The sequence below is a fragment of the Zingiber officinale genome, chromosome 7A, assembly GCF_018446385.1.
Source record: "Zingiber officinale cultivar Zhangliang chromosome 7A, Zo_v1.1, whole genome shotgun sequence".
NCBI classification, from domain to species: Eukaryota; Viridiplantae; Streptophyta; class Magnoliopsida; order Zingiberales; family Zingiberaceae; genus Zingiber; species Zingiber officinale.
Genome location: NC_055998.1, coordinates 116095635 through 116118802, shown reverse-complemented (window position 1 = coordinate 116118802; position 23168 = coordinate 116095635). Strand labels below are relative to the sequence as shown.

The 23168-nt window shown below is 36.9% G+C and overlaps 2 protein-coding genes across 2 annotated transcripts; both read left to right on the top strand.

Moving 5' to 3' along the window:
- The first annotated feature begins 902 nt into the window (after positions 1-902).
- Positions 903-18238, top strand: LOC122002138 (sialyltransferase-like protein 5). The gene is made up of 11 exons (XM_042557208.1): positions 903-1158; positions 1242-1318; positions 2575-2661; positions 2768-2845; positions 2910-3001; positions 3088-3289; positions 3547-3637; positions 4028-4086; positions 4197-4345; positions 17351-17432; positions 17516-18238. Exons 1-11 carry the CDS (start codon positions 1041-1043, stop codon positions 17900-17902), a joined length of 1422 nt encoding a protein of 473 aa, XP_042413142.1. The 5' UTR covers positions 903-1040; the 3' UTR covers positions 17903-18238.
- Positions 18239-18858: 620 nt separating this feature from the next.
- Positions 18859-22455, top strand: LOC122002137 (bet1-like protein At4g14600). Its single transcript, XM_042557207.1, has 4 exons — positions 18859-19007; positions 19152-19275; positions 21081-21137; positions 22173-22455. The coding sequence occupies exons 1-4, from the start codon at positions 18964-18966 to the stop codon at positions 22329-22331; spliced, it is 384 nt and encodes a 127-aa protein (XP_042413141.1). The 5' UTR covers positions 18859-18963; the 3' UTR covers positions 22332-22455.
- The last annotated feature ends 713 nt before the right edge of the window (positions 22456-23168 follow it).

The following is a 23168-nucleotide window of genomic DNA, read 5'->3' as shown; positions in this document are numbered from 1 at the left end:
CAGCTTGAGCATATCTTTGGATACTGTTGAGATTTATATCCGGTAAAGTATATGTTATCGGAGTTTGTTTAATGCCCATACACTTTGGATGATGAACAAGTATTTGAACTCGAGGTTATTTAACTTGAGTAAGCATATCTAAGGGTTTATTGGTATTTGCAAGTTAAAGTAAATTTAAATTCAATTATTAGACATAATACTTTGAATATCTATTACTATCTTGTCTATTTCAAAAGAAAGGGTAAAAAAAAAAAAAAAAAAAAGTAAAATGAGGGGATTTAATTCAGTAAGTTGAAAAAAAATATATTTAAGATATTGATTTAATTTTAGTTTTCGTGAAAATTATTAAATCAGTTTTATCATTTAAACACATTTTCTTTCCTTTATTTTTTAATAAAATTAAAAAACTTATTTCCCACCTTTTTAAGTAAACTATCCCTTGGACTATAATGTAGCGGTAGAATATCTAAGATATTATCTAAATATATACGATACAATCCTCAATTATGAAATATTTATAAAAACTAACTCACATTTTTGAGATTATAAAATTATACAAATTCCAAAGTCACATCATATAGGTTCACACAATTATCTCATTCATCTAATTCGTTTCTTTGCTATACATATCTGGTTAAGAAAATATTCACTATTTTTCTATTTTTTTAATTTACAAGTTAAAATTTTCATGATAAATTATGTATTTTTTTTATGAAGATCTTTGATGTCATGATTTAAAAGACTTTTAATATAAATTTGATCAATTTTTGTCAGCTAAATTGTAAATTCTAAAATCTTAATTTTCAACCTCTTTTTTCTTTTAAAGACAAAATATAGTAAAAATTAGAATTTTCCTTCCAGAACAAAAAACAAAAGAAGACAACTTCACATAAATAAGATTTTCCTGCCTGTTTCGTGAACGAGAGTGTTCCTATCATTTTGTGCTTCTTTCGCAGTGTTTGTGTTGCTTTATACAGTGGCGGTGAGGGCGAAGTGATCGAACGCGATCCCGTCAGATCAGATCTCGCCGTTGCGGGGGAATGAGAACGGCGAAGAACAACGCAGCAAGCCGGCACCCCACCTTCATTGCCATCCTCCTCCTAGCCGCTCTCGTTTTCTCCGCTCTCGTCGTCTCAATCCAGTCCTCTCTCTTCACCGGTGAGCCAGAGATGGGAGTAATCGCAACTTAATCCCTCGAATACATCTTATTTGTCTCTCCAATCTTGCCTTTTTTTTACAAGGAACCCGGACATCGGTAGCCGACAGCGAGGAGATCCGAATCCTGTCGGATTTCCAATCCACCGTCCAACAATGCGTGGTTCGTCACATTTACTTTTGAGAAACAATTTTTCTTCTTCAGAATGATATCTGTACTTGGTTCCGTTGAACTAATAACATCAGTTGGTTTTGAATAAGATGTCAAATATGAATGTAATGTGAAGCAAGATTACGAGCGGTTGAGCAATTGAACACAGTTAAATGGTTAAAAGGAGCTTTTTTTTTTTTAAAAAAAATCTTATTGGCCCTTCATGTTGTTGGTTAAAATGGTCTTGGCACGTTCAGAGTTAAAATAATTTTAATTGAAGGCGTGACCGCGTGAGGGATTGAGAAACGAATGTGTGAAAGACAGAAGGCTAGCAAAAAATATCTAACTTGAACAAAACTAATTTGGATATCTAAATTTTCTCGGTGATGTAACTTCCTGACAAATTCCCAACTGGCATCGAAGAGTGTCTTTGGTGAAAATTGGATATGTTGTGAAATAACAAGTGGCCAATAATGCCTGTAAGGTTGGATGCATTTTTATTGTTATGATTCAATTGATCTCATGATTTATTTCAAGCATGTTGTTTGCAAGTTTTGGGACTATCTCTGTCTAGGTAATCCGTAACATTTTCTGCAATGATATTTTAATTTTTAATTAAATAGATTAGTTGTAAATCCCAAGTTCTTGACACTCTAGGTGCTTGATTTCCATGTAAAAGATCAATCAACCCAGGTAAGGAGGATTTCTCTGGGATTAGCTTTTGCTAGTGTTAGCAAGAAACTTGGTAATGAAATAAAATATTCTACTTGTATGACCTGATGTTTGTAGAAGGTGTATGTGGAATGTGGCAGGATATCATGCTTGTATAGAAATTCCATGATGTTAAATTTCCTTGTAAGGATGATTGCTTACTAAGAGATCTCTTAAGGTTGTGTAACGAAGTTGAATGGTTTTGCTTCTTGTGGAAACAATCAACTGAACCAAAGCAGAAATCCAATTCAACACACAGTTTGGAATTTTTTTTAAAAAGTTTTTTTACTTGTAAAAACATATTACTAAGAATGGATTCTGCTACAATTTATACTAATTCAACTTTTTATCTAGCAAATTCGTTAGCTTATGCTCAACAATGTGTCTTAATGTACTTATTTTTTTTCCATAAAAGTACTGAACTGGCAGGATTTGAACATGTTTGCAGACAAACCTATGATATTCTATTTGCAGAATTAATATTTGTTGCTATGCCACAATAAATTATGAAAGTTTAGAGTACTATAATTGTGTGCTAACCCTGCCACTCTGTTTAGGCAAGCCGAGGACTCGGGCTTACAGCAGAAATCATTGACCACTGTAAATTAGTCCTCAAATTTCCTCAAGGCACAAACAGTACCTGGGTCAAGACTTTCAACTTTTCTATTTTAGTGCTTTACTTTATCTCATTTCCATGAGATCATTTTATTTTTTTTTGAAAAATCTGATCATGTATTTTCTACTTTGCAGTATAATGCACAGTTTAAAATTTTTGAGCCACTTGAGTACAAATATGATGTCTGTGAAGCTATCCTTCTCTGGGAACAGGTTAGCTTTCCTTTGTTACAAGTTTTAGTGTGAGAGTTTGCACTAAGCGCACAAGTTTTGCCAGTATCGTAACATGACTACAGTCTTGACACGGGAATATCTAGATGTTCGACCTGATGGATGGTTAGATTATGCTGCAAAAAGAATTGCACAGTTGTAAGTTGTTATATATGTGAGCTTCTTCTTGTGATCTACTTCATAAATGACTAAATAGGCATCTCTCTATACTTTCTTTGATTTAGGGGTGCAGATAAATGCTATAATCGTTCACTTTGTGAGGAACATCTTAACTTAATATTGCCTGCAAAGCCTCCTTTTCGTCCTCTCCAGTTCAGGACTTGTGCTGTTGTTGGGAACTCCGGGGACCTCTTAAAGACAGAATTTGGGCAGGAGATTGATGAACATGATGCAGTATTTCGGGATAATGAGGCTCCTGTTAATGAGGTAGATGGTTGATGAGTTTCTTTGGTCCATATTGAATATTGTGATTGTTTATTCTATGTTTTACATAATTGCTATTTTTTTTTTATTTTATGTTCTACATAATCGCTCAAACTATGAACTGATTGAGTTTTAGCATCATTATGAGTTTTTTTTTTATGATTCAGTATATCCAATTTTTATCCCTGAAGCAGTTTTTAGAAACTCTGTTTTTTTTCTAAGTTTGCTTAGCTGATTATTTTTATGTTCCCTTTCTGCAGAAATATGCCAAATATGTTGGACTAAAAAGGGATTTTCGCCTTGTTGTGAGAGGCGCTGCACGTAACATGGCTGCTATTCTCAATGGATCTTGTAAGATTCTAGCTTGTTTGTGAAAATACCATAATTCATAGAACTTACGATCATCTGTTTTTCCTTGATCATCTTTCATAAATCATATCCTATGATCATCCACTCGAGAAGTATGAGAGTATTTCTGTAGTTACTTTGAACATCACTCAGTTTATGGATTGTTCTTTTAGATTGAAGGGAATTTTGATAAACAATCTGTTAGGCGGATTCTTGCAAAAAATGAGCATGTTATTGATGTTTTTTTGCTAGGTCTACAAATGTTCCCCCATACCGTTGAATATAACCAGACATGAATGCTTATTATTACTATTCTGTTTGAGGGTAGCAGCTCTCATCCTTCTGCACTCACATTTATTATTACTAATACAATATCATGCATGATGATTGCAGCTGATGAGGTGCTTATAATCAAGAGTGTAATGCACAGAGATTTCAATGCAATGATAAAGGTGATACTTCATTGTCATTGCTCCTATTCGTGTGGCACTGTGGTTGACAATTTTAAATAAGTTATTCATACTCTGTAGACTAAAATGCACATGTTTCATCTCATATTTAGGAACTTCGAAATCCTGTTTATCTTTTCCAAGGTATTGTCCTTAGACGAGGTGCCAAGGGAACGGGAATGAAGTCTGTGGAGTTGGCACTCTCCATGTGTGATATTGTTGATATATATGGGTTCACAGTAGATCCTGGCTATACAGAATGGTCAGTATTTGTTTAATTATCTTTTTCTAGTACTCTAATGCTCTAATAGTTGATTTGGTTTAGAGGAATAGTTAGTCTATTCTCTATTAGATCTCATTTTGTTCATAGGGATGGGTATTCTATTCTCTCATATTTCCCATAGAAACATTCCTATATTTGATTTCAAAAACGAATTTGGATTATATCAAATTCCATGGTTGTGATTCCCTATTTCTTTCTGTATTTTAGGAATAACTATTACTTATCTATTCAATTATTCAAATAATACATATTCTTATTCTATCTAATCCTCTAGCTGATTGGGGTTGGTAAACTGGACTCATTGGGTTGGTTGGCCAGTGTGGTCGAGCACGCCAGTTGGGCTGGTTTGATTGTGGATCCAAATAGGATAGTCAGGCAGAATAGGTTGAATGAGTTAGATTGAGATGGTAGATGGATTGAATTGAGCAAGTAGACACTGGTCAGGTTGACTTGATCGAGTGTGCGCACTGATCTAGTTGATTGGGTCAGTATGTGGGGGGAGGGGGGAGCCTACTTAAACTGGAGAGGACAGACCAATAGGCCATTTGTCTTGGTTGGTATAGATTGGCCGCATTTGAAATAAATCAAACAAAATATTTCATATAAGGATATTTTATCATTGTGACGCCAGGTAGGATAGCTATTATCCTAACGAGAGGAGAGATTGGAGGAGAAACTCAAGAAGAGAAAACGCTGAAAGCAAGGGAAACTCGTCGGATTTACCAGAAAAGGAAATTTTGTTAAAATAAAAGAGGGATTAATCCTCATATAAATAGACAGGTGTTTATATAGACTCTAAACTCTAAGACAAAGAAAGGAAAGAAATCGCAATATATGGACCTCAATTTCAATCTTGTAAAGAAAGAAAAGAGATCTTTCTAGAGAAGAAAATCTCATGACAAAAATTAAAATTAATAAAATAGAATGTTGTTATAAACTAATTATGATCCTTAATTACCTGGAATACCAAAAATACCCTAAATACCATAAAAACATAAATTACTAAAAATAGTAATACTATCTTCAGAGACTCGATTGAGGGCCTAAACGTTGGAATTTAGGCCCGAAAATTGGCAGTTACGGGTAGCCATAACAAACCTATATTTTTGAATTCTGCACGCGTAACTAAGCCTGATTCTGAGTCTCGAGTTAAAAGTTATGATCCTTTGATGTTCAAGGGGTCATGTTGGGTTGGACCTGCATCAGTCTCTTCGGGTTGAAAGGAACTCGTCCTCGAGTTCATTGTAGCCTCATCAACATCCACCGAATAAGGAGTTAAGTGCTTCACATTGAAAACATCATATGTCTTCATATGACTAGGAAGGCGCATTGTAGACATTATCGTTGATCTTTTGTAGTATCTCACAAGGTCCAATTTTTCGATCCTTCAGCTTATTGTACTAACCAACAAGGAAACGATCATGAGTTAAAACAACCCAGACAAAATCTCCGACCTCAAAAAATACCTGACGATGATGACTATTTACCCGGATTTTGTACTTGATATTGCTATCCAAAATTGCTACTTTCGCCTGCTCTGCCATCTCATCTTTCTTGGGATTAAATCGTTCTATACGTGGAATGATAAAGAAACCTTGTAAATGGATTGCCTTGAAATTCAGCTTGGGGAAGGGTATTGACGCCACACTCAAGCAAGATGAGAAGATGAGTGATAAGTTATGGGGTTTGATCGCCACAGGTTACCTTGATAAGATCAGAATTAGTTCTTTGCCTAAGAACTAGAAGGAAGCTCTCACGAAAGAGAAACTCAAATTTTCATTCAAAACTTACTTGATTTGCCATACAAGAGTTCTCCTATTTAACATCCCCTAAGATCCACTATGCACTAATTATGCAATAAATATCATGCTTGCGTGCATGGTATTTATTATCTACTAATACAACCACTAATCCCTAATATTAGTTTAATGCAACCATGCATGCATGGTATGTATTATACTAGCTTAGGAACTCTAAAAAATGCATTAAAAACCCACAAAGGACATCAAAAGTCACTTTAGAAAAACCCCCCAATAAATGCATACGAAAATGGTCCTCATGTTGGTTCAATTTCACTTTCAAATTGAAGGAATGTGATCCATTTAGTTGTTACCTCCATTGTGCATTGATCCTCCTTTTCCTTGAGCCCCATTATTAAGCCTTCCAAAGCTTGCCTCATTATTTTAGTCTTGGACCTTGTCATGGGTCTCCCAATTCCCTTCAATGCCTCTCCTTGGCTCACATCATTCCCTCCTTGTTTAGGTGAATTCGTCCTCGAATTTAGGTCTTCATCACCTATATCAAAAGGACTCAAATCAGCCACATTAAATGTTGCATTAACACCATACTCACCGGGCAAATCAATTTTGTAAGCATTGTCATTAATTCTTTCCAACACTTGGAATGGTCCATCTCCTCTTGGTTGACGCTTTGATTTCCTTTGGGTAGGAAACCTTTCCTTCCTCATATGAACCCACACCCAATCACCGGGTTCAAGGACAACTCTTTTTCTCCCTTTATTGGCTCGATTTGCATATTGCTCCATTTTCTTCTCAATTTGAGCTTTAACTTGCTCATGAAGCTTCTTCACATATTTTGCCTTTGTTTTGCCATCCTTGTGAACTAAAGAAGAAGTGTTAGGTAAAGGAAGCAAATCAAGAGGTGTTAGTGGATTGAACCTATAAGCAATCTCAAAAGGAGAAAATTGAGTAGTAGAATGGACCACCCTATTATAAGCAAATTCAACATGAGGTAAACATTCTTCCCAAGACTTAATGTTCTTAATAATTGCTCTAAGAAGAGTAGAAAGTGTGCTATTTACCACCTCAGTCTGGCCGTCAGTTTGCGGGTGGCATGTCGTGGAGAAAAGAAGCTTTGTTCCCAGCTTGTTCCATAAAGTCCTCCAAAAATGGCTTAAAAATTTGGTGTCACGATCTGAAACAATGCTCCTAGGTATGCCATGAAGTCTTACCACCTCTTTGAAAAACAAATCTGCCACATGAGTTGCATCATCCACTTTGTGGCAAGGTATGAAGTGTGCCATCTTGGAGAATCAATCAACTACCATAAAAATGGAGTCCTTACCTTTTTGAGTACGTGGTAGCCCTAAAACAAAATCCATAGACAAGTCAGTCCAAGGAAAATTAGGAATAGGCAAAGGCGTGTAAAGTCCATGAGGTAATGTCTTAGATTTTGCTTTTCTACACACAATGCACCGTGCACAAAATTTCTGCACATCGTATTTCATGTGTGGCCAATGAAAATGCTCAAGCAGCATTACTAAGGTCTTTTGAACCCCAAAGTGTCCCATTAAACCCCCCTCATGTGCTTTCCTAACTAGCAATTTATGCATAGATCCTCTAGGCACACAAAGTCTATTATTCTTAAACAAGTGGTTGTCATGCCTAACAAACCCATTTTGTGATTTCTTTTCACATGCAACATATAATTGGGAAAACTCATTATCATGTACATACAATTCCTTAATATGTTCAAAGTCAAGCAATTTAGTTTCAAGTGTAGCTAACAAGTTATACCTTCTTGAAAGTGCATCTGCTACAACATTTACCTTTCCTTGCTTATGCTTAATCACATAAGGAAATTGTTCAAGAAATTCGACCCATTTGGCATGCCTTTTGTTGAGCTTCCCTTACCCTTTCAAATACTTCAAAGATTCATGATCACTATGAATGACATTCTTTAGGCAAAAGATAATGCTGCCATGTTTGCAATGCTCTAAGAAGTGCCTACAATTCTATATCATAAGTGGAATAGTTGAGAGTGACGTCACTTAATTTCTCACTAAAATATGTAATAGGATGATCATCTTAAAGTAAAACAACCCCAATGCCCACATGAGATGCATCACATTCAATTTCAAATGATTTGGAAAAATCAGGTAAAGCAAGAATGTGTGCATGTGTGAGTTTATCCTTAAGTGTTTGAAATGCATTTTCTTGATTCTCTCCCCATCTAAAACCTATGTTTTTCTTAACAATTTCATTTAGGGGTGCTGCCACTGTGCTGAAGTCCTTCACAAACCTCCTATAGAAACTTGCCAACTCATGGAAGCTCCTAACCTGACTCACAGTTTTAGGAGTTGGTCAATCTCTAATGGCCTTAACTTTCCCTTCATCAACCTGCACTCCTTTAGAACTTATGACAAAACCAAGAAAAACCACATGATCAGTGCAAAAAGAACACTTTTCCAAGTTAGCATATAGTTTTTCCTTTCTAAGGACATGCAAGACAGATTGGAGATGTGCAATATGCTCAACAAAACTCTTAGAATATACCAAAATATCATCAAAGTATACCACAAATTTTCCAAGAAATTCTCATAAGACATAGTTCATAAGCCTCATAAAAGTGTTGGGTGCATTAGTTAAACCAAAAGACATTATCAACCATTCATACAGTCCATATTTGGTTTTGAAAGTTGCTTTCCATTCATTCCCTTCCCTTATCCTAATTTGATGGTACCCACTTTTCAAATCAATTTTAGAAAAGAAGCAAGCACCATGCAATTCATCAAGCAAATCATCAAGTCTAGGGATAGGATGTATATACCGAATTGTGATGTTGTTGATGGCTCTACAGTCAGTGCACATCCTCCATGATCCATTCTTTTTAGGCACCAAAATTACGGGTACAACACAAGGACTTAAACTTTCTCTAACCCATCCTTTTTGCAATAACTCCTCCACTTGATTTTGTATCTGCTTTGTTTCTTGAGGCTTGCTCCTATAAGCTGGCCTATTGGGCAGAGAAGCGCAAGGAATAATGTCTATTTAGTGTTCAATTCCCCTCATTGGAGGCAAACCGTGAGGTACTTCCTTGGTAAACACATCCTCAAAATCCTGCAAAATAACAACATCACTGGACAAGGAGTTAGTATTATATTCTAAGCAAGTTTCTTTGCACAAAAGAAGAAATATAGGCTGCCTTGTCAAATAAGCTTTTCTTCACCTCACTTCCTCTTGTAAACAAATTTTCTATTTTTCTCTCTTTCTTTTCCTCATTCTCTCTTTTCTTTTGAATTTTGTCCTCAAAATCAAGTATTTTCTTTTTCACACATTCTTTCTTTTTCTTAAGCTCTCGCTCTTCTTTTTCTCTTTTCTCTCTCATTTTTATTTGATCCTCACAAACCTCCCTAGGTGATAACGATACAAGTGTGACTTTGCGAGAATTGTGGACAAAAGAGAACTTGTTGGAGAATCCATCATGGTGAGCTTGCCTATCAAACTGCCAAGGTCTTCCAAGAAGAATGTGGCTTGCCTCCATAGGCATAATATCACATAGAACTTGATCTTCATATTTACCAATGGAGAAATTAATCAACACTTGCTGGTTCACTACCAATTCACCACTATTACTTAGCCATTGGAGTTTATATGGTCTTGCATTTGGTGTAGTCTCGAGGTTGAGTTTGGTGACCAACCTAGTGCTTGCCACATTGGTACAACTTTCACCATCAATGATCATAGAGCATGTCTTAACTTCAATAAGGCAGCGGGTATGAAAAATATTTTCTCTTTGGTCCTCCTCATGCTCCTTGGCTTGGCTTCCCAATAATCTCCTAACCACCAAGAGATCTCCATCTTGCGCATAGGTTGCTCCATCATTTTCCTCATCGCTCGAGGAAGAGGAATGAGAAGTAATTTCTTCACTAGAGATACTCCCATTTTCCCTCACCACTATAGTCTTCTTATTCGGCCATTCAGATGCAATATGACCTTTTCCCAAATACCTAAAACACTTGATATCCCTACTCTTAGATGGGGAAGAAGAGGCAGTAGGAATAGGCTTCTTAGTGCTTGCTGCCTCCTTAGAATTTGAAGAAGAACCCTCCTTTTTTGGCTTGTCCTTCCAACTTGAAGAGTAGTTTGGAGAAGATGATTTCTTCATAACGCCCTTTCTCTTTAATTGTTGCTCTATTTTCATTGCTTGATGCACTAAGTCGTCAAGCTCCACATAATGTTGTAACTCCACAATGTCTCCAATATCTCAGTTTAGGCCATGGAGAAACCGAGCCATGGTAGCTTCCCTATCCTCCATAATATTGGCCCTAATCAAAGCCACCTCCATCTCCTTGTAGTAATTATCCACACTCCTACTCCCTTGGGTGAGTCTTTGCAATTTGTTGTGCAATTCCCTGTGGTAGTGGGAAGACACAAATCTCCTTCTCATCAAAGTTTTCATTTCGTCCCAGGTGTTGATAGGATGCTCTTCATACCTTCTTCTTTCCTTTTGCAATTGATCCCACCAAATTAAGGCATAATCGGTGAACTCAAGGGCAGCCACCTTTACTTTCTTTGCATCATTGTAATTGTGGCACGAGAAGATTTGCTCTATTTTCATCTCCCACTCAAGATATGTTTCGGGGTCATTCCTCCCTTAGAAGGAAGGTATCCAGACTTTCACACCTCCTAGATTATCTTCTCGTCTATGGTCTCTACCTCCTCTTTCACGTCTTCTTCCCCCTTCATGCCTCCTTCTTTCTCTTGGTGAATCATAGAATGGGTCACTTTGACGAGATTCTTCATGATTAGAATTGCCCCTACGGTTGGAAACTTTTTTTCCTTCAAGTCGGTCCCTCCTTTCGTGTATTTCCTCAAGTTGTCTTTGAAACATTCTCTCAAATTGTTGAGTAAGTGCCTCCATTTGAAACTTATTAAGATCTTGCATAGGGGAATGAGGTGATTTTTCCCCACTCATGCTTGCAAAAAAAAAAAAAAAAGAAAAAAGAAGATGACAAGGAAAATTACAAAAGAAATGTTAGACGGACCATCCCACTCTACTCACGTGATTGCACTCAAATTTATCCACTCAGCTTTCTTTATAAGCTCTTTAAGGAAAGAACCTTATCAATGTCTTTATCAAGACAACAAGTAGACAATCAAGTGAACAAGAAACCAACAAGAGAAATATGAGTAGAACAAGAGAAATAAACGGATAAAACGAGAAATTCAGCAATGATCAAGAGCAATGAAAGGAATATCTTTGAATTCAGATTTCACAAAGAAAGAATATTGAGTCCTTTCAATTCACAAATCCTCCTTTTTTTTCTTTTTTTTTCAATCAGAACCCAATGACTCTAATGATTCCTTTTTCTTTTTTCTTTTCCGATTTTCTTGTTTTTTTTTTTTTTTGAGTTGAGGATCCAAATAGTGAACAAAAATTTACGACAGATAGGGACGGAGAGATCAACAAAGATGGACAAGAATAAAGATGAAAATAAGACACAAACCTGAAAATCAAGGAGCCAAGGCTCTGATACCAAATGATAAAGAAACCTTGTAAATGGATCGCCTTGAAATTCAGCTTGGGGAAGGGTATTGATGCCACACTCAAGCAAGATGAGAAGGTGAGTGATAAGTCATGGGGTTTGATCGCCACAAGTTGCCTTGGTAAGATCAGAATTAGTTCTTTGCCTAAGAACTAGAAGGAAGCTGTCACGAAAGAGAAACTCAAATTTTCATTCAAAACTTACTTGATTTGCCATACAAGAGTTCTCCTATTTAATATCCCCTAAGATCCACTATGCACTAATTATGCAATAAATATCATGCTTGCATGCATGGTATTTATTATCCACTAATGCAACCACTAATTCCTAATACTAGTTTAATGCAACCATGCATGCATGATATTTATTATACTAGCTTAGGAACTCTAAATAATGCATTAAAACCCCACAAAGGACATCAAAAGTCACTTTAGAAAAACCCCCCAATAAATGCATACGAAAATGGTCCTCATGTTGGTTTAATTTCACTTTCAAATTGAAGGAATGTGATCCATTTAGTTGTTGCCTCCATTGTGCATTGCTCCTCCTTTCCCTTGAGCCCCATTATTAAGCCTTCCAAAGCTTGCTTCATTCTCTTAATCTTGGACCTTGTCATGGGTCCCCCAATTCCCTTCAATGCCTCTTCTTGGCTCACATCATGGAATAGGGGTTAAGTCCAGAACCCTTGATGGGTTTCGCCCATAGACAATCCTGAAAGGACTCAAACCTGTTGTCTTGTTTCTTGATCTGTTGTAGGCAAACTGTGATCCTATTTCTCGATCTGTTATAGACAAACTCTGTTTGAGATACACTGCTTTGGTTTATTTCTTGTTAGACACCTCGGAAGATTGGCCAAACTCCAATTCACCACTTTAGTTTGACCATCTGTCTGTGGGTGATAGACAATGCTAAAGTTTAATTGTATTTCTAGTTTTCCCTATAGGCTTTTCCAAAACTTGCTGATAAACTTAGTATCACAATCTGAAGTCATGGATCGAGGTATGCCATGTAGGCACACGATCTCCCTGAAGTAAAGATGGGCAATCCGAACAACATCTATAGTCTCTTGCAAGCTACAAAGTGTGTCATCTTTGAAAACCTGTCAAGCACAACAAGCATAAAATCCAAGGTTCGTTGGGTGCAGGGTAATCCCAATACAAAATCGATGCGGACATCAAATCAAGGAGCTTCAAGGACAGGTAAGGGAGTGTGCAAGCCTGCATTGGTGAGCATCCTCTTAGATCGCCGGTATACAGAACATCGGTTAAAAAAGTGGGTCATATCGCTGGTTAACTTGGACTAATAAAAATCGATAGAGATGAGGGCTAACGTCTTATCACGTTCGAAGTGTCCATTATGAAGCTTGCTCATGATCTGCTGTCTCAGAAAGTAATCTAGAACACACAACTATAATCCACGAAATAGATAACCATTATGCAAAATAAAATCATGTCGGTGTCCATCATGTACCTCTTAGAATATCCTTCCGAATGATCGGTCAGCTATATACATATCTAGAAAAACCTCAAAGTCTACAACACTGGTACTCATGGTGGTGAGTAATGAAGAATGACGACGCAAGGCATCTGCTATATGATTTAGACTTCCAGCTTGGTGTCCCAATGTGAAGGTGAATTTCTGTAAATAAACCACCCACTCGGCATGCCTCCTGCTTAACTTGTGTTGACTATTTCAATGCTTCATGGTTAGTAAACAGGATGATTTTTTTTTACTAGGTAGTGACGCCAATGCTTTAAGGATTGAGCAATGATATAGAACTCCATGTCGTAAGTTTCTTCTTGCACTCGGACAACTTCTCACTGAAGAAAACAACTGGATGCTCGACTCAGAACACCTCTTATACCAATGCCAGATGCATCACAGTTGACCTCGAATACTTGGTCAAAATCAGGAAGTGTCAAAATTGGTGCCTCAATCATAACTAATCTCTGCTTCTTCAGACCACTTGAAATCTCGTCCCTTGAGACACTTGGTGATGGGAACTATCAGAGTGCTAAAATTTTTGATGAACCAATGGTAGAAAGAAGCCAAGCCGTGGAGACATCTGACGTCGTGCAAGGTGTTGGGCTGCAGGCGCTTCAAGACCGCATCTGTCTTTGCTTGATCTGCGTGCACACCATCAATAGACACATTAAAGCCAAGGAAAGTTACCGATGTAGTAAAGAAAGAACACTTCTTTATGTTGATAAATAAGCACTTTGCGAAAACAACACAGAGATGATCAAAGTGGGATGCCCATGTCAAACTGTAGACGAGAATGTCATCAAAGTAGACCACCACAAACTTTCCTATGAAAGGTCGCATAATCTGATGCATAAACCTTATGAAGGTGCTGGGCGCATTGGACCATCCAAGAGGCATGACTATCCACTCATATAGCTCATGTTGCGTCTTGAATGCGGTTTACCATTCATCTCCAGGCCTTATTATAATCTGGTGGTATTCGCTTTTAAGGTCAATTTTTGAGAAGAAATTAGAACCAGATAGCTGATCCAATATGTTGTCCAAGCGAGGAATTGAGAATCTGTACTTCACCATGATCTTGTTGATGACTCGGCTGTTAATGCACATATGCCACAAACATATTTCTTAAGCACTAATAGGGCTGGAACTGCACATAAGCTCATGCTCTCGTGGATATAACTCTTCTCCATTAATTCCACCACTTGTCATTGCAATTCTTCAACCTCCTTGGGACTGAGGCGATATGTTGATCGGTTAGGCAAACTCAACCCCAGAACAAGGTCAATCTGCTGCTGGATATCTCGCATGGGTGGTAGCCCAGAAGGAAGATCTTCTGGCATCAGCTCATCATAATCTGCTAGCAATTGTTGTACTTCGGCTAGTAACTCAACCTTCGTGGCTACAACTTCACTTTGACGCGGTAGTAAAGCATAGACAACGCCTCCATGCTTCATCTTATCTAAAAATCTGGATATAGAAAGCTGATTAGTATTCTTGGCTATCGGAATTGAAGTGGTTCCTTCCTGCTGTGATGTCAACACAATATTTTTTCCCTTGACTTGAAGGGTATATGTATTCTTCTGCCCATCATGAATAACACTAGGATCATACTGCCATGGTTGCTCCAATAATACATGAGATACGACTATGGTCACCACATCACATTGTCAAAATATTTACAAATTGGAAAAGACAAGAGGCATCGTCGATCTACTGTTCTTTATTCAGTTAGGATAACTTGTATGGTTTAGGATAATGGTCCGTTTTTAGCTGTAATTTTTGGATAGTCTCAAGACTATGTTTTCACAACTGCGGCTGTCGATGATCATCTTGTAGACTTTATTGGCGATGGTGTAGGAAGTATGAAAAATATTGGTTCTCAACCAATTTTCTTCCGAATCACCCTTGAGAGTCAGCAGACTCTTTCGAACAACCAATATCTCTTGGCCGTCACCATAAATTACCTCGCCAGACGTATCATACTCCGGGTCGACAATTGCTTTGGTCTCTTTTTTCCATATCTTCTTCAATCAATAGATTTTTTCCTATTTGATTAGTAGGTTAGCCTTGTGTCTTTGTTTGCCACAACGATAACACGTGACAGGAGCATTAGGATTAACCAATGACGGATGCTGCAAAGACTTCTACGGTATAGAACGTGAGCCTTGAGGGCGAATTGATCGATTGTTTTGGTCGCCCTTACCACTGGCTTTGGATTTTGTTGTTTTTCAACTAGTGTGCGCTAGTAGGCTTTATACACTGTTAAAAACGAATGAAAGCTGGGGGTATCTTATAGGGGCTGACGCAACCCCGCTAAGTATCATGTGACCGTCTACTTCTCCGTCTTAGATAGGTTGTTTCGGGTGATCAGCTGTGGAACTCTTCTGTATAATTGTCGACTGATATTGCGCCCTGTCGCAACGAGTGAAGTCGCTGAAACATAGTTTGGGTATAGCCGAAAGGTAGAAAGTGACCCCTCAGCTTCTGTTTCATCTTCTCCTAGTTGTCTATTTTGGACATGCCCTGTCTGTCCCGTGAACGCCACACCTGTTCCCACCATGCCGATGCTCGCCTCTTGAGTCTGATGGCAATTAGCTTCACCTTCATCCGATTTAGAACTTGCTTATATTCAATAATCCGCTCCACTTCGTTCAGCCAATCGACAAAACTCTCCTTGTAACGTACTAGAAAATTCGGTTAGTTCAACCAAAAACTAAGGTTTCATAAGGTTCCTCCCAAACATGACCTTCTTGGCTAACGATATGATGGTAGTAAGGATTCTCGAATGTAGACTTAGATCCTCGATCTGAAATCTCCCAACCTTCAAGATTTCACACCGCGGCCATTGCTATCATTTGCTGGGTTAACTTGCAACTTACCTCTGTAAATCCTCAATTGTCATTATGTCTTGGACGCTGCGCCCATGGTGCTTGACTTCCTCAATCGGAACCTGTCTATTGTTGCGACCGTGACTGCGTTCACGACGACCCTCCATTGAATCTAACACTCAACTTCCTCAATCAGACGTTGCTTTGATACCAACTGACGTTGGACATGATAGTGATTATCCTGCGGGCTAATAAGAGAGTAGATTGGAGGAGAAACTCAAGAAGAGAAAATGCCAAAAGCAAGCGAAACTCGTCAGATTTACTAAAAAAAAAGAAACTTTGTTAAATTAAAAGAGGGATCAATCCTCATACAAATAAATAGGTATTTATATAGACTCTCGACCCTAAACCAAAGAAAGGAAAGAAATTCCAATATATAGACCTCAATTCTAATCTTGTAAAGAAAGAAAAGAGATCTTTACCGAAAAGGAAATCTTTTGACAGAAATTAAAATTAATAAAACAAAACGTTGTTATAGACTAATTATGACTCATAATTATTAGGAATACCAAAAATATCCTAAATACCATAAAAACAGAAATGACTAAAAATAGTAATAAAATCTTCAGAGGCTCGGTTGAGGGCCTAAACGATGGAATTTGGGTCCGAAAATTGATGGTTACGTAACAAATGCAGATCTTTGAATTCTGCCTGGGTGACCACCGTCAGAGCCTGATTTCGAGTCTCGATTCAAAAGTTATAACTGTTTGAAGTTAAAGGAATCATGTTGGGTTGGACCTGTATCTTGTGAAATTATTTGTTACCTATTCCTTAAAAATTTCCATACAAATTAAACATATAAATAATTATTTTATGTTGGTTATATTTTATGAAGTAAAACTAAGAAATAGTTATTTATATTTATCCTTGTTTATTCCATTCTTTGGGAAATGAAGGAAACACACAATAAAACTTCAAAAAAAATTTGGATGCTCTTCCCCTCATAATAAGTTAGCTTACCCAATTCGTTTTACTTGTTCATAATATATTTTTTGGAAGCTCAAATAAGTAATAATATGTATCCTTTGAAAAACGAAATAAGTAATGCAAATTGATATGTAAAATAATTACTCCTCGAATAGGAAATCATTAAATTTATGCAAACTGATATTTCAAATTTTTTTTTGCAATTAGAAATAGAAATAATTATTCTATGAGAATTCAAACATTATAGCTATTCCTATAAAGGAATATCATTATATTATGAATTATAATTTGATGCTAGAATTGGCAGAATTTAACTGCAACCAATCAACCTTTCTGGAAAAAATTGGCAAAGAGAGTGCTAACGTTGAACTTCTGTTTCATATTTTCTTGTGGTAGGACACGTTACTTCTCAACCCCTAGGAAAGGGCACAACCCACTACAAGGAAGGGCGTATTATCAACTTCTAGAATGCCTCGGGGTAAGACCTCTATTTAATTGCATATCCCTTGCACCTAACAAAGTCTCTGGGTTTTCTAACTCATGAAATATTTGTCCTTGTAGGTCATCAGGATCCATTCCCCCATGAGAGCTAAGAGGAAGCAGGATTGGTCTGATGTGCCAAGCAAAGAACTCATACGAACCGCTCACGCTGCTGCATTGCGCTTGAAACAGAAAGAAACTGGCCAAGAAGGGGATTTGGGACCTTTTGCTAACTGCAAGGTTTGGGGTTCTGCAAAATCAGATGGTCCAGTGTCAGGGTCGCCAGACATGGGCAACATGCGCCAAAACTCAAATTACAAGAAATGGGAGCTCCTGCCACTTGAGAGCTTGCGAAAGGAAGCTCAGGAACATAATGCACAGATGGGCGGTGTTTCTCTTTACAAGATGGATGGGAACAAACTGGATGATCTTGTCTGTGTAAGGCACAACGTGCAAACTGAAGCTTAATGATTAAAAATGGTTCATTATTCTACTAGCTGTTAGTTGTCGAGCGTCATTAGGAGGGGAACCAAGGGCAGTTGAAGGGCACTGGCTATCAGGAAATTTGTTGGAGAAAGATGGTAGTGTTCATGGCCCAAACAAAGCAAGGTAATCTTGTGAGAAGTCATGATTTCGTTGGGAAAACGTTGTTTTTAGTAGAGTAGGTTTGATTACACAGATTTTGTGCTTCGATAAGTTCAAGAAGGAATCAATTACTTTTATAATGGAATTTTCACACTACCTGTTTATTCTTGATGAAGGTATTCATCACTTTCGTTTCTTTAGTTTTCTTCTTTTTGCTAAGCAATGTGACAAAGGACTATGTAGACCCGTATTTTTTTTTAAACCAAGATGACTTTTGACTTGAATTGATTTGAGTTATGAAGAAAGTTTTAGTATGAACCGATCTATTGGAAATGATCTGTCGACAACCGAAAGTACTTTGTATGATCTTATTTTCAGAAGAGAAGCAATGGATGCATTGTTCTGGAATAACCTGAAACAGGCGCTTTGGTTGTCCCCTCCGGATGGTGTGATAGTTAAGATATGAAGTATTATCATATACTCATAACAAAGGAACTATCGACATTCTCATTGTCTCAAATATTGGTTCTGCCACATCTATTACTCCATTATATCGTATCAAACATTACACATTTAATTAAAAGGAATGGCCTGAAATTCGCACCAAGACTGGCAAATACTCGCACCACTTTAGAACAAGTGCTTTGATAATCATTTAGATTATGGATCTTATGGTTATACAGTTAATTTGACTATTTAAATTAATTATTTTGATATATTCTCAGTTTATTTACGCGTGATGAAATCACTGCTTACACAAGAAAAGAAATAATGTTAAAATTAAAGGGTATTTTTTTTGTAGTAAATTATGATATTCTAAACTGTCAGGGGTAAGGTAGAAATTCGGTAAGCTACGATGAAATAATAACCTTATTTACTTGCAAACGAAGCCGTTAAATCTTTCACGCGGTCTCATCCAGGGGCTTCTCCGTCGACGCGACGACATGGCGAATCCCCTCAACCGCGCTGCAGGCCCTCTGCGATCGAGGTACTTGTTGGCTTCTTTCTCTCCTTCATCGATTCATTTATGTGATTTATTTTGTTCTTTCGAGAATTTTGCTACTTTCTAGGTTTCTGGTGTTCTTTCCTGTATTTCTCATGAAAATTTCGCTTTTTGGTGTTGGGATCTCAGGGAAGGGCTGATTACTCGTCCATCCTCTTCTTCGGACGAGATTCAATTGCGGATCGACCCGATGCATGGGGATCTGGATGAGGAGATCGGTGGGCTTTACCGGAAAGTCCGACAGTTGAAAGGGGTGCGTTTTTCTTTTTCTATATTTCTTCTGTCTTTACTTCATTTTGTTTGGTTCTTCTGCAATGTTTCGTATCGGAGTACAATAGTTGGATAAGGGAGAGAAGTATCGAGGAGAAAAGGATCAAAATGAGGTTTCAGTGCGAACACAAGTCTGATACTCCATTTTATTTTAGTTAGCAAACTAGCATAATCTTCTTATGAATTAAAATTTTATTTATAAGAGAATAAAAAAAACAATATAGCGCCATTATCACGCCTTTGTGTACTTTCTCTTCAAATTGTTGGTATAGTTTTGTGAAAATGCAAGTTGTATGCTGCCCAGTTTCTATTATTACTACTCTGTTGAACTGTTTCATGTATAATAGGCTCATTGAAGTATTATTTGTTGAGGAGGAGCTTTGCATGTTTAGATATAGAGGAAGCTCCAATTGCTTTTATCAGGCAAGATGATGGAATTCTTATTTTCTAGGAGGACATTATCTTCATTGCGTGTAACCGTGGATTCTTGACTTTGTATTCATGTAGTGAAATTTCAATATTGGAAGCAAAAGAATACCCTTTCTTTATGGTTGGCCTAGTTCTTGACATCTTGTTCATGATTGATGTTGCAAAATCTGGTAAACATTTGTGGTGGTTGTAGTTTAAACTTCAAAGTTGTCCCTAACATGCTAATGTGCCGATTGGTTCAGATATTTGTTAGTACCATTAAGTAATTTGAGTTGTCAAAGAAATAATTGGATATGCATAATATGTTGCATCAGAAGTCATTCCAATGATCAACAATTCTTTCTTTTTTTCCACTGAATAAAAAAAATAGTTGCACAATTGACATTCAATGTGAAATGCTTTCTTTGTTCTGCAACATGGATGCATTGTGCTTTGGTATGTTAGCTGAAGCATGAAGGCGGGTAGCATCTTAGGAATTCTAAGGACAACGTTGACAACTAGTAGTTAGTCTCAATCCCTTGGGATCATGAACTTTATCCCGCCATTGAACTAGTTTCTATATGGAAATCTATTTCACTAGTAATTAACAACCTAGCCTGGCAAGCTACTCATTTATGAGGTTGTTCATGCTATGAGTTCCAAAAATTAAACAGTTACAGAAGTCTTCCAAATTATTAGCATCTATAGAACTGCCACTTAGTACGAGGGCATTCCAATGCACGGTTTGTGAGAGGCTTGTAAAATTAGAAAACCTCAATAAAAAACCTTGAATCATTGTAGAGGTGAGGTTTAAGGTTCGTAGTTGAAGAGCAGTATTGAAAACTCAAACCTTTTTTTTTTCTCTTGAAGATTGAGCTTGTAGTTAATGATAAAGTAGTGTTACATTGTGGTTTGTGATTTGTAATGTAGGGAGATATATGATTTGTAATGTAGGGCCCACAAAAAAGTTGTAAAGGGGGTTTTTTCATTGTAGATAGAATAGTAGGTTTTTTTTCATTTTTGATGTGGCATTGATGTGGCACATTGGAGGTTACAAAAAACCTCATTTAGGGTAATCGAGGATTGTGCTTGGCCTTTACATACATACATACATACATACATTAACATATAGTAACTAAATTGTTGTCAATATCATAAACAAGATAACTGTTGTTCTTGGGCCTAATGTGCATGATCATGTAATCACTTGATGGAAGTTTGTTTCCTCTAGCAAACAATACATACAATCTGAAAATGGAGATACTCAAAGGTGATCACCATTAAGAAACCTTGTTATCTTTTTGCTCAGTTTCTTGTATTAGTTCAGTTATCTTTTTCTCTTGTTGCTACACTAATTATTATCTTTGTAATGTGTTACAGGTAGCTCAAGAGATAGAGTCCGAAGCAAAGTTTCAGAATGATTTCATAACTCAATTGGTAATATCCATTGCCATCTTTGACTTTACATTCTTATGTGCTTCATGAATATGTTAAGTTAATGTAGAAACTTCATCTAATCTTGACTGTTGCTCAAAAGCTGTATTTGTGCTGCAATTTTATAAAATCCATCCTTTTTTTTGCCTGCCCTTTCACTTTATTAGGTTTCAAAGAAATTAATAAATCTGATAGGTGTATTGCAAAAGGCTCTCTGGTAATGCCTAGGCATTGGAATCAGGCAAAGCCCATCTAGAGTCCTAATCTTGTTAGATGGGCGAATAGAATCAAGGCTTCTCTATGTTTGCCCCTCACCAGAAATGTCATGTGACCAGAGGCAAATTCAACTAATTTGGAAGGATTCTTATCGAAACACTCCATAGCCACTTAGATGACAACTGGCAAATCAACTAAATTTGGAAGGATTCTATGTGACTTGAAAAGTTTCATAAAGTGGATCCTATCAGCTAGTCCACATGAATAAAAAATATCCTATGCCTCCAATCAACTAATACTTCTTGGAAAGTACCATAAAAAAGCATGTCATATTGGGACCTTACATTTCATCATAATGCAAGAGTTATATCTCATTTCTTTGATCAAATCTCACAAATAAAATTGATCTCATAGTAGGAAATTACCATCAAGATATATAGCCGAAATTAGGGGCACTGCCACCTGTAAAAATGTTTATGTTACCCGCAACATCCTTGACCACACTCACAATAAAAACAACTATCTTCAAGAATTCAAACAGATTTAGCAACAGATAAATAAGTGAAGAGGTTTAAGTGAATTGACCCGCTTGCGTATTTAGATTGCATGGTTGTTTGACTTGCGGCTTGCTGAGTCAATCCTTATGTTGGTTTCTCATGCAATGATTTTGAAAATGAATCAATCCTGGGTGTACATGTTGGGCGCATGATATTCTTTTGTACATGATTTCGTAATTAGGCTTACATAATGAGCATTATTATTATTACTATATATCGTTGACATAATTTGCATGCTTCTTATGGAGCTGTGACTGTTGAACAGCAAATGACGTTAACTAAAGCCCAGGCTGGGGTAAAGAACAACATGAGAAGGATGAACAAGAGCATCATCCAGAACGGTTCAAACCATGTCTTCCATGTAATTCTGTTTGCATTGCTCTGCTTTTTCATCGTCTACTTTTGGTCGAAGATCTCCCGGTGATAAAGAGATTAGAATGCAAGAGTGTGCAAATAGATGAATCTTGTGGTTCATTATCTGTACTGGATGTTCTGGATAGAAAGCATATTTGAATCTAACAACTAAGGTAGCTCCTGTTGTGAGAATATTTGCCAATGTGCTTTGTCGTTGTAAGATTTTGGTTTTTTACCTTTTCCCGTAATGCTCGAGCTCATGGGATGTTGGAAAATCATCTGTCCATATTTCCTCATCTGCCATTTGCAAAACCATCTCTTCTGCAATTGGCAACGAAAACGCTATCAAACAGGAAGATGCAGCTCCGAGGAGCTTAAAATCTCAGAGAGAAATTCTCCAAAGAATTTGCTATGGAGGATGTGTTCCTGGCATTCAAATCCGAGTGTTTGTTAATTTGCTTTGAAACTAAACTCTATAATAGTGTTTTTTTTTTTAAAAAAAAAACCTCAGAAAATAATTTTTAATTGATTTTACTTGAGATATTAATTTCTTAGTTGTTTTGTTACTTGTAAGTATTGAAATAGCATATTTATCATTCTAAAATTTAACATTACACAACATTTAATATTAAAAAGTAAATACTATTAAGTTGAATTGAATTTAATATTATTTTGATAAAATTACATATCCAAAGTATCTTTAATTAATGACTAGCACATAATGGAAGAGGTAAATCACGGACGACTACTAGCCTTTGAAATAATAATTAACACATAAGGAAGATATTTACCTCAACTTTGGGACTATATCAATATATGATAACATGAACAAGGGTCAAATCTCGATAAAGATCAAGAAATTACTCTCTATGTGATCACTCACTTTAATTTTCTAATTTATTCATTT